The sequence below is a fragment of the Neovison vison genome, chromosome 12 (assembly GCF_020171115.1).
Source record: "Neovison vison isolate M4711 chromosome 12, ASM_NN_V1, whole genome shotgun sequence".
Lineage (NCBI taxonomy): Eukaryota > Metazoa > Chordata > Mammalia > Carnivora > Mustelidae > Neogale > Neogale vison.
The window spans coordinates 99,624,032-99,641,495 of NC_058102.1; the positions used below are offsets into that span (position 1 = coordinate 99,624,032).

Genomic DNA, 17,464 nt, shown 5'->3' on the forward strand with positions numbered 1-17,464 from the left:
GTGGGGTGGGGGGCCGATCAGTTCAGTCAGAAAGGTTGGTCAGAGGCAAAGACTTTTTTCCTACCAAATCCCCCAAATATTTGTTTTGGGCTCCTGCCCACCCAGATAAATCAAGCTAACAGATTAGGAAGTGCATAAAATTGTATTCTTAGATAATGATATCCAGAGAGGTAATAAATATTCCCTCTGCTCTGGTGGCCACTGGAGTTGGGGGACTCCTCCGTCTCTTTTTCCAAGCCTGTGAAGGGTCCCTTAGAATTAGCTCTCCGAAAGTGGGGTACCAGATAGAAACTGTGGAAAACTATGAGAAGGAGCTTTGTGAGGGCGATGGCACGCTCCCCCAGCACTGGGCAAAAATTGGAGGAAAAGATGGTGGAATTGCCCCCGCAAGCTGCTCCTCCCGGTCATGGCACCCTCAATCTCGAAGGCCCCCTTCGGAGTCTGTCTTCTCTTATCTTGGACAAGCAGAGAAATGGTGCCTAGCAGAGGGTACCCTCGTCCCAAGCTCTGGAGAACCCCTTGTTTTATCTTCTGTTCCACTCCCCCAAACACACACATACACATCCATCTAACAGCGGGAAGGCAGCTCTGAACTACAATCCGCTAGGTCCACGCATATGAAAAAAAAAAAAAAACAGCTAATGGACAGATTGCAGAGCAAACTTTGTAGGAAACTTCATACAAGCAGCAGCAAGACGCCCTCAGAGAAATAAAGTTCCCCAGTCCTTCCCCCGCTCCCCAGGCTCACTTTCGCTCCCCACCTTCTTTCTGAGCCAAATTTCTTCACTCCCCAGGTACACAACTCAGCACAGAAACTCCATTTTCCCCAAGCAGAAGCCCTCTGTTCGTGATTGGATTTCCCGCCTTCCCTCCCCAAGATTGGGAGTTGAGCTAAAAATGGAATGGCAAACAGAGACAGAGTTGTAACTGCTGTGCTGTTCGGCCTGAGCAGATCAGCAGATCGAGTGCTAACTACTTACATGGCAAGGGGATTTGTGACCTGTGGGGATCTCCTGGTGCTTGGAGAGAAGGACCTTGGAAGATTGCCGCTTTCACCCGGTCTTCTTTTAACTTAGCCATTGGAGAGAGAGATACAATGCGCTAGCAGGCATTCATGCGCCTTGCCTCTCCCATTACTCTGGGCAAGAAATCCCCAGCCCTTCAAAAGCAGTGGCATCGTATCTGGAGACCAGGGGCTGAGCAAAGCCTGGCTTGGGAGGGTCGGAGATGGGGGTGGGGGAGAGGTCAGAGGCACTGCCGAATATAAAGGCGATGGGAGAGAAAATGCTGTGTCCTCCCCGTGAACCTGGGCTGCGTCCTCCCCCACCCCCCAGCCTTTCCCCTCTGCTCAACCCAACTCAACTTCGATAAAAGCTCTAACCCTCTGCTTCCCAATGAGGCTGTGGCAGCTTCGCATGGAGCAGCAGCCCCAGCGGGGGACCCAGTCGGCTGGAACAAGGAGCCTGGCTCAGGTCGGCCCTCCACGCCCGCACTCCATCCCACCCGGTCCCTCTCCCGCACCCTGATCCCATTCTGGGGTGGTCAGGCCCAAGGAAAGGAGAGCTCCCGGGAAAGAGGAGAGAATGGAGCCCACTGGAGGGAAGGCCAGAGGCCAAAATCTTCAAAAACTCAAACGAATGAGGGTTTAGTTTTGTTTCATTTCTCAAGAATTAGAGATTTCTGATGTTTCCCCTTGTCACACCAAGAGGCACTGAGAACAGCTATGTGTGTATGCGTTAGACGGGAGGGAGTAACTGAACTCCCTAAAGAAGGCAAATAAAAGAACCATCCCAATCCTCGCCTGCTGCTTTCCTGGGCGAGAGTGTCCTTTCGGCAAGTTCAGGGAGAAGCTTGAGAAAGAAAAGATAGTCATTTTCCTCCTCGCTTTCATCTCTTCCACTTTAGGGAAGAGAGGAGAATAAATTCCTCTAAAACCAAAGGAGAAAAGTTAGAAAAGACTATAGATCCTAAGTTCCTTTTCTTTTTTTTTTTTTCCCCCTTCCTCCATATAAACTTCCTTACTGGCTTGCAAAGACACCTAAGTCCACCCCTCAGTCCTTTCTTCCTTTCTCCCAAACACTGTTAGACCCCCTTTTCCTGCCCCAAAGTCAATTGCCTCAAGATGCTAGGAGCTACAGTCAGATTTGGCCCCTAATTCACTTGATTACATGAAATAACTCCAGATAATTGTTGGCCCTGCTCGCTCACACTGCAGGCAGCATGTTTTGCTATCTCCAGGGCACCATTGAGGGAGAAGAAAGTAGACCTACAGGACCAAGTGATATCACACACACACACACACACACACACACACGCACCCCACTCCGAGTACCAGCTAGCACCTTTCCTGTTGAGAGGAAATAAATTCAAAGCACACCAAACAACAGATTTTCACAACTGGTCCCATTGTTACCTTTCCCTCCAAAATTTGGGGAGAGGGGATAGGGGTATCCCCAGCTACAAATCCTGGATCTCTTTGCCCTCCCTCTTCAACTTCTGGTGCCTTCTATTCTGAATTTAGATAAATTGTCTGAGAAGCCCACCGAGCCCCCACTCCCACTTTTTGCAACAAGCAAGCAAAAATTTGAGCAGGCCCCGCTTAGGGCCTGGTCTTGAGGATCAGGATGATTTGGGAGCCTTTGGCTTAAATTAATTATTCAGGTAACCTGGGCCAGTTTTTGTTGCGACTGTTTCTCTCTCTCTCTCTTTTTTAATCCCCAAGGAAACAAATGAATTTTTTTTTTCCTTTAAACAGTCAGACAGCCTGGTTCCAGCTATTTCCAAGCCCTGCCAAGACCTGGGAGCTTATAGGAAGAGGGGTAGTCCCTGTGTCTTTTCTCAACACCTGGCAGGTCCATGATATAAGTTAGGGGAAAAAATAAAAGTTCTTCATTATCTCCAGGCATCAGGCTTTGAGGCCTACCCAAGCAAGGGGGCCTCCCACGCCTCTGGCCTCCACTTCACCCTTCTTTCCAAGTCTAAACAAACAGAGAAGCCACCCTGACGGGTCACTTTGCTGCTCCAGAGTCACCAGCTCAAAATCTTCCTTCTTTTAAGAAGCACAGGCAGGTTGAGGGGGCATCTTCCTTAATCCTTCATTCCAAAAGAGTCCTAAAAGATGAAAAAAACTCTTCTCTTCCTCTCACTCCCTAAACTTGCCTTCTTGTCTGCAAATAAGGCAGGCCTACTCAGCAGAGAGAAAAGAGAAGAAGGGAGAGGGAAATCAACAAAAAGAAGACACTGTGCCTAACTATAGAAAAGTGAGACCCTCCCAGCTCCACTCTAAAGACCCCCAGGAGAGTCTGGCCTCTTGGCAGACTCAGGGAAGGGACGGGGGAAATCAGCACTAATCTTCCACATCCCCTTTTTTGAGGATCCCCTGTCCCAATCCCCTTGCTAGTGCACCTAAGGAGGTTGGAGAAGGAGTTGAGAGTTAAGATTTGTGTGTTTGCTTAGAGTAAACTTAGGCAACTATAGAGAAGGTGGGATGTTACTAGGCCAGAAGGAGGAGGGGGATAAAAAGAAACCATCAGACATTGACGTAAAACTAATTCACATCCACTGGTTTATTATTGATCACGGGGCATTTCACATCGACACTAAAATTCTTTATTGCAAGTTTTACAATAATCAAGTAAATTCAGTCCAAAAACACAATGACCACGATGGTGGGGTGGGGGTTCTACCTATAGACTGCCTCTCTGAACTGAAAGTTCATTTTTATTTTCTTTTGGCTCCTCAAACTGCACAGCTCTGAGAGGCTCTTCAATGCATTTAGCTTTGTCTGCTGTCGTCCCCCCTCTCCTCCCAGGCCCCCCCCAACAATAATACAAAAGAACTTCATAGCTTTGTTCTCCTTAAAATGACTTCCCCCTCACTAACCTCCCCTGGTGCATTTTCAATGCAAAAGGCCTAAGGAAAGAGGGGGGAAGGAGGAGGAGGAGAAGGATGAGAATTGGCTTAAAAATCTCTCTTTCCTTTTTTTTTCCTCATTTCCCCTGAAATTCACCCAAACCAGACCATCGCACCTTGCAATATATAATTTTTGCAGCTTTTCCCTTAAAAAATAAATACCCCCCCAAATGGCCTTAAAAAAACAAACAAACAAACAAACAAACCCCAGCAGGTACCATGCTAAGACAACATCACATGCTTAAAAGGGTCCTTAACAGTGGAAGGGAGAGAAGGGCAGAGGGCTTGTTTATCTGTTTTGTCAGTTTGGAATTGACAAGGTATAAGGTGGAAAGAAGAGAGAAAAGAACCAAAATATATATATATATTAAATTCTATAAATAAGAGTCAATTTGTGTGTGAGGGGAGGATGGGGGCATGGGGTGGGGGCAGGGTGTGAGTTATGTTTTATAACCTGGTAATGTCCTCTGCCCGTTGCTGCTCCGGCGGCGTGGCGCTCTGGGAGTGGTCTTCAGAAGTGCCCGGGGTGGCTGCCGAAAGGGTGCTGGGCGCAGCGCCGGCCGGGGGCGCTGACCTGACTTTGGTGTTGGGGAGTCGGTGGTCCTTCTTCCATTTCATGCGACGGTTTTGGAACCAGATTTTAATCTGCCTCTCAGAGAGGCACAGCGAGTGGGCGATCTCGATCCTTCTCCTTCGGGTCAGGTAGCGATTGTAATGAAACTCTTTCTCTAATTCCAGGACTTGCTGCCGGGTGTAGGCTGTCCTCGAGCGCTTGGGTTCCCCTCCATTATAATTGGGGTTCACTGGGGGGGACGAGGAGGGGAAAAGCAAATAGTGGGGTTCAGAGGCAGCAGGCTCCCGCCCCCCACCCTCACCCCATCCTCAGCTCTGTGGAACAGGAGGAGGGGGTAGTGGAAATAAAGTCATCAAGCTAAATGGGTTATAAAGAAGTTGAAGGAAGCTGGAGACTTTGTAGTGTAATAAGAGGGGAATCCTCATTGTAACGACACTGAATTATTTATGCGCCCTTAGAAAGCGAGCATAGTTTTCACACATACATAACAGATCGTAGCACATGGCTCGGACTGCCCAGAGTAGCTAAGCCATAAAATTTATGGGGGATGTAATTACCCATTCTCGCTCGTAAATCCAGTTCAATTGTGCTAACCCAGAGTCGCTCCTGGAGAGAGAGGGGGAAGGAGAGAAAGGAGGACGGGGGCCGGAGGGGGCCGGGGAGGGTGGGGAGCGCTGGGGAAGTGGGGAGGGAGGGGGAGAGCAAAAAGCAAAGTTGCCTACCCGTGCTAACGTGGATTTTTTTCATCCATGGGTAGACTATGGGTTGCTTGCTGGCGGCGCTGGAGGGATGGTCAGGGGCTGGCTGGCTGCAGGCTGGCGGGGCTGGGGACGGGGAGGCGGAGGCGCCTGAGAGAGGCGCCGGCTCGCAGAGCGGCTGTGATTTCTCGGGGTGGTGGTGGCCCGCCTGGGCCGGCCCGTGGCCTCGCGAATTGCCCGGCCCCTGGAGACTGGTGCAGCTATACTGGCGCTCGGGGTAGCTAGGGCGCGGAGGCGGTGGTGGGTACAGCTCCTGGTGGTGATGCTGGAATCCCGATTCCCTGGTCCGGCCGTAATATTCCGGACTGTGTTCAGGGATGTAGCTATTTTGCGAATATTCTTCGCATGGAGGAAATTTCGGATCGATGTAGTTAGAGTCCATCAAATACGAGCTCATGATCATTAATTTCTGGAGTGGAAAATAATTTTTCTCGCTTTGTCGTTTTTCTGCTCCATAAAGCCCTCCTACTAGCTAGCGACCCTGTAAAGTTACTTTCACCATGTGACTCCGCCGGCCAATCACACGGAGCAACCCAGTCCCCGGATAAGGAACCGAATCGCTTTATTCAAAATGTATCCAATTTTTTTTGTGTGTGGTGGTGGTGGTGGTGGTGCTGGGGGTGGTGGTGGTGGTGATGGGGGGCTAGCAGGCGGGGGCCGAGGTACCCCCACTGCGCACCCCGCCGACTGACAGCCCTCCCCTGCAAAAGGAGATGGGAAGCCCCCAGCTCCCTTCCAAAGCCTGGGCTTTGGGGGGCTTTCGGGAGGCTGTGGTTCAGCCCCCTCCCAGAGTCTCCCCGTCGGCCTCCGGTGGGCCCGATGGGCCTCGTCTCCTGAGTTTTTCCAGAGGTCTCCATTCATGGCGATCCTGTGTCGGTCTGTGTAGGTCATTGGGCAGCGCCCCTCTTTTGCAGGAAGAGGAAGTTGAATGAGGAGGACTGGAGTGGAGGTTGGATGGGGAGGGGCCCAGGCTGAGCCCAGGAGGCTGAAGAGCCTGGGATGCCCCCCATCCAAGGATACCAGAGTCCATCCCCCTTCCCCATACACACTCACCCAACCCTATGGCCACGGGGTCGGCAAGGCAGGGTCCCAGCTGGACCGGGCAGGTAGAGGCAGCGGGATGCAAATGATTCTGACGTCATTTCTGGAGGTCTGGGGGTTGAGCCCCCGCTGAAGAGAGACAGGAAGTGGTTGGCAAAAGCAGAGTTCAGAAGCCTTGTCCTCCTCCCCTGGTACCCACTGACCCTCCCTGCCCTGGCTGCAGAGCAGAGGAACTCTTCTACTGCTGGCTGCTGTTTCTACTCTCAATCCAACTGGCCTGTGGCTTTCTGACAACTACCTCTAAGGCTGGCTCCTTAAGGACGTGGGGCAAGGAGGAGAGAGATCTTCCAGAAGTCAGTGCCCGGAGATGGTGCCCAGCCAAGGCCCTGGAAGCTCTTCTTTCTTCATCCCCACAGAGGGCCGACCTAGTTAAGAGGGAGGCCTGTGCGGGTAGAGCCTGCTTCCGGCCAGGGATCGTATCCATGTAACACATATGTTTACATGTAAACACACATTCCCAGGGGCCAGCTCCAGGCTGCTTTCCAAAACCTGAGGGGTGAGCTCACCAAGGTGGGGGAGGCTGGGCAGGCCGTGGGGGTCTCCGGTCCATTCCTACCAGCTCCCCTCTCTCTGCCACCCACCCACAGGGAATACCCTGATGGCGGGTGTCGGGGGCACACGGAGAAGGGAGAGGGCAAGAAAGGGCTGCTTTTTCTGACAACCCCCCCAGCCAGGAGTGGCCACGTCATGCCACCAATTCCAATTAGCTGCTCCCATAACTCAGAGTTGGGGGGAGGTAGCAGAAGGGAGAACCCAGGGAGGGAGCTGGGTCCCCTTGTTGTACTTGATAACAATTATAGTTTAAAATCATAGCTTGCCGGGGCTCGGCTATATTTTACTTGATAACAATAAAAGTGACACATAAAGTTAACTGTTTATGTTTTATTTATTAGACTAAATCTGCCAGCGGTGGTAGGAGCGCTTGCCTCGTCGCTACAGCTTTTATAGGGCTGTAAAACGTCATAAATCAGTCTCGCGGAATCGCCCGCACTCTTTGTGTCGGCGGCGGCGGCGCAGGGCTGGCGGCCGCTGGCTGCCTGCTCCCTCCTTTCCACGAAAAGTCGTAATGTGATTTTTTTTCCCTCTGATTTTATTATTATGATCGCCGCCGTGATTAGTCAATCTACCTTTAATTCGCTGCCCTACGCTGCCTCCTCCCAGCCCAGCCTGGTTGACACTTGAATAAGTACCTTTTAAAACGGCATAACAACTATTTGAGGGTTTAATTAGAACATCTGCAATTAAGGGAATGAGGAGGGGAAAAGGAAAAAAAAAAAAAGCCCTCGTGAGAGGGAGACTGAAGGCGGGAGATTCCCCACCTGTCTTTCACCACCTTAGGGATGCAGGAGAGGGGGTCCCCACGTCAAAATTTAGGGCTCACCCTGAGGGCAGGAATGAGAACCGCCTGGGCCCCCTGGCCACTCTCTGTCCTCCAATGCTGAGTCTCTGCTCACCCCCGGCTCACCAGGAGCCAGTGCTTGGGGGCCCCTGGCTACTCTGTCCCCAGGAGGACAATGCCTTGTCCCCCTACCACCAGGCGGTCGAGGGAACAGGAATTCCCTGGGGGTGCACTGTCTCTCAGAGAAGTGTCCCAAATTTCCCAGTGGGTCCCTGCCCATTCCTGTCTGGGGCCGTCAGCCTGTGAGGACTGGCCAGTTTGGTTGAAAGAGGAATGTGAAACTGTGGGGAGGAGAGGCTGGGGTTCAGTTGATAGTGGTTTGGAGCCTGGGAGGGTGGCTTATTTGTTGTAATTGTTGGGGGTAGGGGTGGGTTAATTATAAGTTAGTGGAAGAGGGCAAAGGGAAACCAGCGCTGAATGCTGCTCTACACAGAGTCTGAACTGCAGCCCCAGACTGGCCCCAGGGAAAGCCAAAGCTCCCAAATGCAGGTAGGGTTGGGGGGAGGGTTGCTGAAGGAGAAGATAGCCTTCCAGCCCCACCCCCCAATCTCCCTTGAGGCCCGCACCTGGATCAGGCTGCCCCACCCAATCCTCACCCAGAATACTCTTTCTTTCCCAGGAAAGGTGAGGTCTTGGCCTGGCTCCTCTGCTCCCAGCCCTCACACTCACCTTCTACCTGCCCTGCCCCCCGCCCTTCCCCCAACCTTCTTTTCTTCCATCTCTTCACCTTCTTGGGCTTTTTAGGGAATTCCTCCCAAGGCGTCACCCTTCCTCTGCCACCACTCCCCAGGATTCTAAGTTCCTGCAGGTGGGTCAAGGGAGCCAGAGCAGGAAACCCACTTTGGTCCAATACATAATAAGTAGATACAGAGAGTTCAGTGGCCTCCAGCTGAATGTCAAGTCTGTCTTTGGTTATTACACATAACAAATACATATGCATACATACTGTTAATACTTATTAATACATTAAATGCCTCCTTGTGCAGCCATAAATATGTGGGGTTCTCATCCCAGGTTTGCACATCTAACTTAACATGCACCTCCAGGAAGTGAAATCTGAGAGATTCCTCCAAATGGGCCCACATTCATCTACATCATTTGTCCAAAAGCCCTTTTGGGGTGTCTATACCTTAATAGCAAGGAAGTCGCCTATCACAAGGGGAAAATAGCAAGCCAGCTGGGCTCTACCACACACATACATGCAAACAATTTCACCTGGATATTATTACAAGCACAGAAATAAAATCCCTCTGGAGAGCTCGTGCACTTAGCATTGGGTTAATGGGGGGGGCACTCAAGCAGCTCTTGCCTGTGATGAGTCCTAGTTTCTGGTCCTCTCTCCTTTTGTGCTTTGCCCTGCTGCTCTTGTCTTGCCAGCCCAAGGATCTCCATCCCCGCTTGCCCTCCACCTCTCTCTACCCCAATTTTATTTTATTTTTTATTTTTTCTGACCACCCTCTGCCAGCTTCCAAACGCTCTCTGAATGCCACCCTCCCCATCTCCTTTCTAAATCTCGATCTGGTTTCTCTTTCGGAAACACGTTTCAGTACAAAGCGCTTCCCTTCTGACACCGCTGAAGAAAAATATGTGTCCATTGTGTGCGAGGCCTTATTGTGCCCAGATTACCATACTGACCGTTGGATAACCCATATTCCTCCCCTCCCCAGTAACAAGCTGCCGGCTGGGGGACCTCGGCGGCTCCACACATTCTGTGCTGTATTAAAATCTCACCCCTCAGACTCCCTGGATTTTCCTAGGGAGAAAAATAAATGGGAGAACCAACTCAGGATTTGGAGGGCAAAGAGAAGGAAAATGAGGGTCATTCCTTTTCCCACTCTGGGAAGTGCAGGCTTTTGTGTGGGTGTATGATGTCGTTTTGTTATTGTTGTGCTAGAGATAAAAAAATCGCAACACCTCGCTTTCCTCTTCCTCAAATAAATGGACTATTAGATGGTATGCAATCAAGTAATTCCCTCCATTTTTATTTTTTCTCCAAGCATCCTGAAAACCCCAAAGTAAAGCAAGACTCTTATCTCTTTTTTTTGCGGCGTATGTATGTCTATATGTGTGTTTTTGTCCCTTTCTAATGCCAGCAGGCAGAGGTAATGTATGCAAAAGAATATGCAAATGCTTAATTGATTTTTTCTTAAATCTCTTGTCAGTAAAAGTAATGAATTGGTCTAAAATGATTTTAATAACCTGGACGTGTCACCAGAAAATACTAAACCTTTTTTTTTCTCCTGGAATCGCTTATAGTCTCAAAAAAAAAAAAAAAAAGCAATCATGGGAATGTTAATTTGCCCCCCTTTAAAATATTAAAGATGAATTTCTCTTGTTTGTTCAGAGACCATAGGCAAGGTCCTCTCGTGGATTTCCCCCTCCTTGCCTTGCCTTCCTTGGAATTCAATTTTCCTCAAATCTCGTTTAAAGTGGCTTTTTAAAAAGTGGCCGCATTTTAATATTGGTTAGACAGAGTGACCTGCATTTCACCTCGGGTGTTTGACTTGTTCCAATAGGTCACTGCCATGGGGTTATTGATGGGGAAACTCCATTGAAATTTGTCTCTTCGCAAATGGCCTTTAGATCTTCCAGCGAGTTCAATAACTAGTTATAATGTGGAAGGGGAAAAATGAAGGCCCTGGGCTAACGAATTTGATGTTTCATTTTTATGCTGGAGAAATTGTTAGTTAGAGATTGGGTTCCTCACCCCCTTTCTTGGTCATCCTGGCCTCACTCAGCCTCACTCTCATCCAAGGCTGCTGGATTATATTCCCTTTAAAACTTGAGCTAGGGTGTCCCTTTCTGCTCTTGATGCAAGCTTTAATTATTTTTATTATTAATATTGTTGTTGTTACTGCTAAAAATTCTGACTTAAGGCTGCAGGAAGCTTGCACTGCTGGAGATTTGTAACCTTAACTTTCCTGTTAAGGGGGGAAAGGACTTTCACTTTTAAAGGAGGTGAAATGTAGTTTTGAAAGTTCTAGGAATTAGGCTGGCTCTGGAGTAGCTTATGGTGGGCTCCCTGGCCTGTGCTTCCAGAATTAATGAAATGATAGGAGGCTGGGAACCCTCTGGGGGCTTGACGAGGGCATCTCAAAATGGCCCAATCTCTTCTTGGCCTCTGAGCTGCCACGGAACCTTGGGATCAGGCACCAAGAACCAAGAAAGGCAGAAACTGGGAAAGACTAAGGAAAGAGGGAGAATTCTATGGAGTAGGCAAGAAAATCTTGGGTGTCTCTCCTCCAGGGTCAGAGACAGAATTCCTGGGGACTTGGAACTGCTTTCTTCATGAGAAGGGCACTCCAGGAAAGCCCACCACCCGGAGACAGTGCATTTTAGTGAGCTGGAAAGAACAGAGGAAAATAATGGGGGTGGGGGAGTGATGGAGATTTTTTATAAGATTCCCTTGTTTTCTGGAGTCCTCAAGGAGTCAGAGAGGAAAGGGCAGGGGAAGGGAAGGGAAGGAAGGTCTTTATTTTATTCTCCCCAACCACAACCAAGTTGGGGCCCCCTTGACTATCCAGAAAAACCTCTGTGAGAAAGGACTGTGGAAAGCTTGGTCTCTCTGGACTGACCCAGCCATACAAGATCATTACCATTATTAACCTCTATAATAACAAGAGCATCATTCCCTCACTAAACAGAGCTCCCAATGTGCTTCATTTTCCTCTCCCAGGAACTGTCCCTTCTCCTTCCCTGCCCAAAGGGGCCCAGTTTGTTCAGCCCTGAGTTTCTCCTTTAATAAAGCCCACTTGCCCCCTACTTTCCCAGCCTTGGCCCACAGATGGGAGTCATTCCAAAGGTTGCCTTGACTTCTGAGTTGGGGCAATCAAGGCCCAGGTCACTTATGCAAGGGCCTGAAACTGGGGTGCCAACCCCTTCCATCCCCTCAAACCCAGAGGCAGCATCTTGGTTCCCCCTGGGCTCCCAGACAAACTTCCCTAGACACATCCCTGGCACCACTGGACAATTGGGAGCAACCTTTAACCCCGCACCACAGCTCCATAAAAATGGGGGGCCCGGAGAAAGGGCCATCGGTAGCTTCTGGATCTGGCTTGGGAGAAGACACGCAGCCTGTTCTCTTCCCAGCCAAGCGGGAATCCATTGCGATCCGCTCTAAACTTGCCCGCAGCCCCTCCGCGCTCAGGCCCGGCGGGTGAGCCCCCATCCCCGGGCCGCTCGCCCGCCTCGGCGCGCACCTTGGCCGCCTCCTCCGAACCCTGGACCCCCAGCCTCGGGCCTCGCCCTCGCCCCGGTTTAATTACGTGATTGATTTTCGCTTTGGTCGCGTCGGGACGCCTCTGCCTCCGACTGTTTAAATCTTTCGGCTCTCTTTTTGTGTTTCCGAGTCCTCCTGACGGGCCGTGATTTAGAGACTGCCCCTCGGGTGGCCTGGGTCCGGTCCGGGCTGCTGCCTCGCCCTACACTCCAACGAAATGGTCCTCCCACGGTTCTCGGCGCGCAGCCCGGGCTGCAGCCGCCCCACGCCGCCGGGCTCTGCCACTCGGGCCCTGCCCATTCGCCTTCCTGAATTATTTTGTGCTCCATTATCCTCTGATAGAAAAATGTTCCGTGTTTGAGTTATCACTCCATGCCTGGGCCCGGAGCTGCGCTGCTCCGCGTTTTTGTGTTTTCTCTTCACCCGAATATGGCGTGTTTTAGAAGGTCTGGATGGGGACCCGAGGCAGAAACACCCCGGGCTCCAGGCTCGGCGAGGAGCTCCAGCCGCTTTCCCCAAAGAGCCGCCCCACGCCGGAGGGCCACAAGCGCCAGGACCAGCAAAATCGTCCACAACTTTCAGCCCCTGAGCGCCAGCGGGACCGCAGGGCGAGCGGCCCCCCCAGCCCGCAGCCGGCCGCGGACTCTGCCTTTGCCTCCCGGCCCCAGACAGAGGCCCGTCGGCCTGGCAGCCCCAGCGCTCTGGGTTGCGGGCACCTGCGTCCGACAACACGCGGGTCAGCGGCCCCTGCGCCGGAGGTACTGAAGGTGAGGTGAAGGATGGGGAAGGGGGAAGGAACTTTCATTTAGAAGAAGTGTGGATTTGGGGAGAGGAGGGGATGGGTGAGCCGTGGAATAAAGAAAAGGAGCCCCTGAGCCCGCTGTGGCTGACCTCTTTCCCGTCTCTCTCCCTCCGGAAGAAAACACTCTCTTTCCTCCCCAAACCGCTGGTTTTCCGCTCTCTCATCTATTTACAACTAATAAACATTCCTCTGATTATTCTCCCACGTCCTGTTTATTCTTTGATCCCTTCCAACGAGGCAAGCAATAAGTTACTATTAGCAGTATTTTCTGATTATATTTTCCCCCTCGGGGAGAGGAGGGACTTGGGATGTCTTCCTCATTGGGGAAGAAGTTCAGTGAAACTTGAGTTGGTCGCAACCTTCTCCCTGTCCTCGGACTTACAGCACCCTAACCCCTGCACCCCCAACCCCCTTCCCCCCACCCCCACGCCGCAATGTTGCCGGGTAAATAAGAGTCCGCCTGCCTGGCTATTAGGATTCTGGAGACGTTGGCATCTGTAGCAATCATTAGTCAAAGCCGCGGAAGCCAAAGGAGCCGAGGAGTTGGACAGAAAAAATCTTGGAAATGATATACAGGAGCGGCGGAGGCATCAATCCCGGCCGATAAGAGCGTGGCTGCAGGGAGCGCTGCGGCCGCTTAATTGGGCCCTGGGTACCAAGAACAACCGGGAAGGGGACACCTAGGGGTCGGGCGGTGACCCTGGCACCATTGGGCACCCTCCAAAAAAACGGTCGAGGACTTAATCACCCCTTTCCCCCAAATCCAAAGGTCCAGTTGGGGTTGGGGAGGACTCTCACGCCCCGGTCAGTCTCTTCACCCTGAGAGCCAAGAGGAGCCAAGAGGAGCCGGGTTGAAGGGTTCTCCCCTTCTTCTCTCCCCTTCTCCTTAGGGGCTGTCTTGAGAGGTACTGCAGGATGGGGAGACTGACTGGGAATTTAGGGCACAGGGACAGCCTGGAGAGAGAGGCTATGGTCCCTACAGTGGCTTTTCCAGGGGGCAGAGGACTCAGTTGTACTAGATTTGGAGATCGCATTAGAGATAGCAACAGAATCACTCACTTTAATAAGCAAAACATCCAAAAGGTATTTGTTCTCCATGCCCATTTGCCTGATGTCTCTATTGATCACAGAGATAGACAGAGAGATGCAGTGGTTTAAATCCTTTCAGAGGGAGATCTATGCCCCTACATATAGATATACGTATCATGGAACCATCTCTAAACATATGCTTAAATGTTTAAGTTTGCAGCAAAATTGCAAAGACCATAAAGATCTCCAAATATGTAGCTTCAATATGTAGCTATTTTACGCATTGAGGCCCTTGCATAAATCTAGATAAAATTTTCAAAATAGAGATTGAGCAACACACACATATTTCTTTCCAATAGGGGGGAAAAAACCCAAAATTCATCTAGATGTTTAGCAAGAGCTGTACCAATACATCCCAGCGTATACATCCAACCACTACCGAAAGATTGGTAACGCACACACAGGAATTCGACAGAGGACTGGTATGTTCACTGTGGATCTATAAATCTAAAGATCTATACACCTGCATTTAAATGTGGAGTAGAGAGTGAAATAAAACATACATCCTGTTATATAGACATAGATAGACCTATAAATACATTTTCACAAGGGTAGCTATTGGACTACTCATGGACTGCTCAGCTCTCTATAAGGATAGGTATATTTGCATTGAGTCCTAGGAATGAGGGAGATTTTCTAGTGCTTGTGGGCTTGGGGTGTTCCAGTCCAGACTTCTCTGGGGAACAAATGAGGGTAAACTAGAGCCTGCATAAGGTCTAAGAGGCCCACGAACGCATATAATCTGTGGCCTCATTTCCAGCATATGGGGGCATTTCTCCAGCGATATATAAGAGCCCTGATCCCTAGGCCTGGAAGCGTCCCTAATAGAGATGGAGGTAGAGAACTCTTTACTTCCATTCCCTTCATCTCCTTAGCCCACGGCTGGGGATGAAGGGACCGGTGGGAGGTTGGGGTGTCTTTGGGGGAAGGCTCATTAACATTACAAAATGGAGCTATTCAGGTAAAATACGGTTTAGTTTGGAGATAATGTGATTACAGTGAGATGTGAGAAGGCTTTGGGCTTTCACGTGCGTGAGCACGGAAACACATGCACACACACACACACACACCCCTGCACCCATCTTTAATTACATAAAACCCGGTCACTATAGAGAGCTTCCTCCATTCATTCAGTTCTAGATAGGTTCTTCTATATGCCTCACTCCCAATATCTCTTCTCAAGAGTTTTCTATATACCTGAAGTCCCACCTTCCAAAGAAAGGGTTTGGGGCTCAAGAAAGGGGTCACAGGAGAATAGCAGACCCAGAAGTTATGGTAGAGTCCCCAGGAGTCACAGTACTATCACCAGGCTCAGAAGCTGATTGCCTTCTATGTTAGTTCTTTTTAAATTGAGGGGTTGGGGGGAACCAAGGTCTGTGTGGACAAAAAGAAAAACGAAAGGTTGCATGGTTTTTAAACCTGGAACTTTGAGGGGGAAGAAATCACCAAGGAGCCCTTTTCTTACTGGAGGCATAGGATTTAGAAAGCTCTGGACTTCTTTTTATTTTTCTCCTTTGGTTTACTGGGGAAAGGGAGGTAAGGAGGGGCCCCAGGTGGGCTTGGGGAAGTGCAATCCAATTTAGCTGGCCAGCTTGGGGGAGAGTGATTTTCAAAGCAAAACCTCAGATGCTACTTCCTGAGAAGTCACCAGATCAAAACAGCCTCCTCTAGGCTTTTATGACCCCATCTCTACTCCCAACAGGAAAAGCACCCTCAATAAAACCTCAGCCCACGCCCCCATCCTCCACCCAGAGGACAGGGAGAGACACAATCTAAAATGAGGGACCTGACCATTACTTCCTTCATTCACACCACACAGCACACACACACACACACACACACACACACACACACACACGATTTTCCAAAAAGTTGACTTTTTAAAGAAATATTTACTAGATGAAAATTTTCCCCACTGAACAAAGAAGCAGCCCTGAGTTTGAGTTTGAGTCTACAATAGCAAGTAAAGGGAGGATTTGATCAGATAAGGGGTCTGGTCTTGTAGTCCCACATTGTCTTCCAACACCCCCCCCAACCCAACAGAACAACAGGACACTAAAGGTCATCAAGAGCCTGGGTGCCACCATCTGTGGGGCTGCTCCAGGGTCTTGGTTTTCCAGGGAGGCAGAAGAGAGGAAATTTAACAGTTCCCCCCGGGGGTTGAGGGGCAGGGGTGGGCTGGGGAAGAGAAATGGTCTCCAGTTTGAACCCATGGGAAAAATGGGGCAGGACAATGAGTGGGAAGTTAGCTCAAGTCAGCTGGTTTACCGTATCCTGCCAGGGATTCTATTTCATACCATACTTGAACACATATATATACTTCTGTGTGTTCCGGTGTGGTGTTCTAGTTCAGGGGGCTGGGAGATATAGGGAACTTTCAAGGGCAGAACCCGGCCTGCCCTACCTCTCTGAGAACTGTGACACCTGCAGTCCTGAAGGAATACCAAGTAGCTGAGCCCATATAGTCCACCCAGGCCATGTGAGGCTGCAGATCATGGTGGAACTTTCTCTGTATGTGTGTCAGGTGTAGAGAAAAAGCTGCCTTCCTGCATAAGTCTCCTATTCAACTTCTCATTGTAGATCTTAAGGCCTGGTCATCAGAGGCTGAACAAGTCCTGGATTGCCTTGCTCAACTATCCCAAGTCCCAAATTGCATCCCACCCACCCACCCCCATTACACACACACATACACACACACACACAGAGCGAATCCTCCTGGGTATTCCTGTTTTCCTTTTGCCCCTCCATGACCCTTAGGAATGGCAGAAGAAGATGGATCCCAGGGTTCTGTAGGACTCAAGGACAAAGAGATCTCAATCACCCCAATGCCTCAGTCTAGACAACTTGAGCTTCTAGAGCCCCATCAAAGCAGCCAAGGGATTATGCAGACACACTCTTCTGGGTTACAAGGGTCCAATAAAAGGGAATGTGATTTTCTTGGCCCTCCAGCAGTTTAGGAAGTTCCTTCCTTAAATTGAACTAATCCAGAAAGCCTTAGCTTGGGGGTCTTAAATCTGGATTGTCTCTTTTCTCCATCTCAAAGAGCTCCAGGGTCTCCATTCCCATGAGCAGGAGGTTCAGAGTAATTCATGCACCCCCAGCAAAAGAAAACAGAGAACTGAAGTCTAGGATCCTGATGTTTCAGTTCAAGAACTCAGCCCAAAGACCTGGTACACAGAAAGGGAGAGTCAAAGAGACAGATAAAATTCACATGGATATTAGAGGGAATTGAGGCAATACCATCTCTCTTCCCAGTGCCTGTTTGGACAGAAACAAGCCTCCATCTTTCTTTTTCTACCCTTCATGAGATCTAGAAACTCCAATGTGAGAAACTCACACTGGAGGTGAAGGTTGGTCTCAAAGACTACCTCACCACCTACCAGAGAAAAATAAATGTGTGTGCTTTAATTCTAACAGATGAAAGAGGTTAGTGGTGCAGTATGGTTGAAGTTGACTTAGAAAGTAGGGGCTCTCTGGTTTCTGAGAAGAGCTGCCCTTCCTCTGACTTCTTATTCCAAACCTTCCATCTGTCCTATGCATTGTCCCAAAATCAGGCCCACCCAGAAGACCAATGAGCAGAGTCATGCTGTCAAAGCCGAGTTCATATTGG

At 50.1% G+C, this 17,464-nt stretch overlaps 1 protein-coding gene across 3 annotated transcripts in view; it reads right to left on the reverse strand.

The window, feature by feature from the left end:
* Positions 1-3,542: 3,542 nt before the first annotated feature.
* HOXC4 (homeobox C4) overlaps positions 3,543-17,464 on the reverse strand; it is a 60,660-nt gene continuing 46,738 nt past the window's right edge. Inside the window, exons 1-4 of one of the 3 annotated variants that reach the window (XM_044227252.1) lie at positions 12,010-12,098; positions 6,298-6,414; positions 5,209-6,149; positions 3,543-4,715 (exon numbers count right to left, since the gene is read on the reverse strand). In XM_044227252.1, coding sequence (XP_044083187.1) covers positions 4,360-4,715; positions 5,209-5,647 — 795 coding nt within the window. In that variant the 5' untranslated portion in view covers positions 5,648-6,149; positions 6,298-6,414; positions 12,010-12,098 and the 3' untranslated portion in view covers positions 3,543-4,359. Of the gene's footprint in view, positions 4,716-5,208; positions 6,150-6,297; positions 6,415-6,583; positions 6,682-12,009; positions 12,099-17,464 lie in introns of those variants that run through there. The other 2 variants (XM_044227251.1, XM_044227250.1) reach the window with 2 other exon arrangements.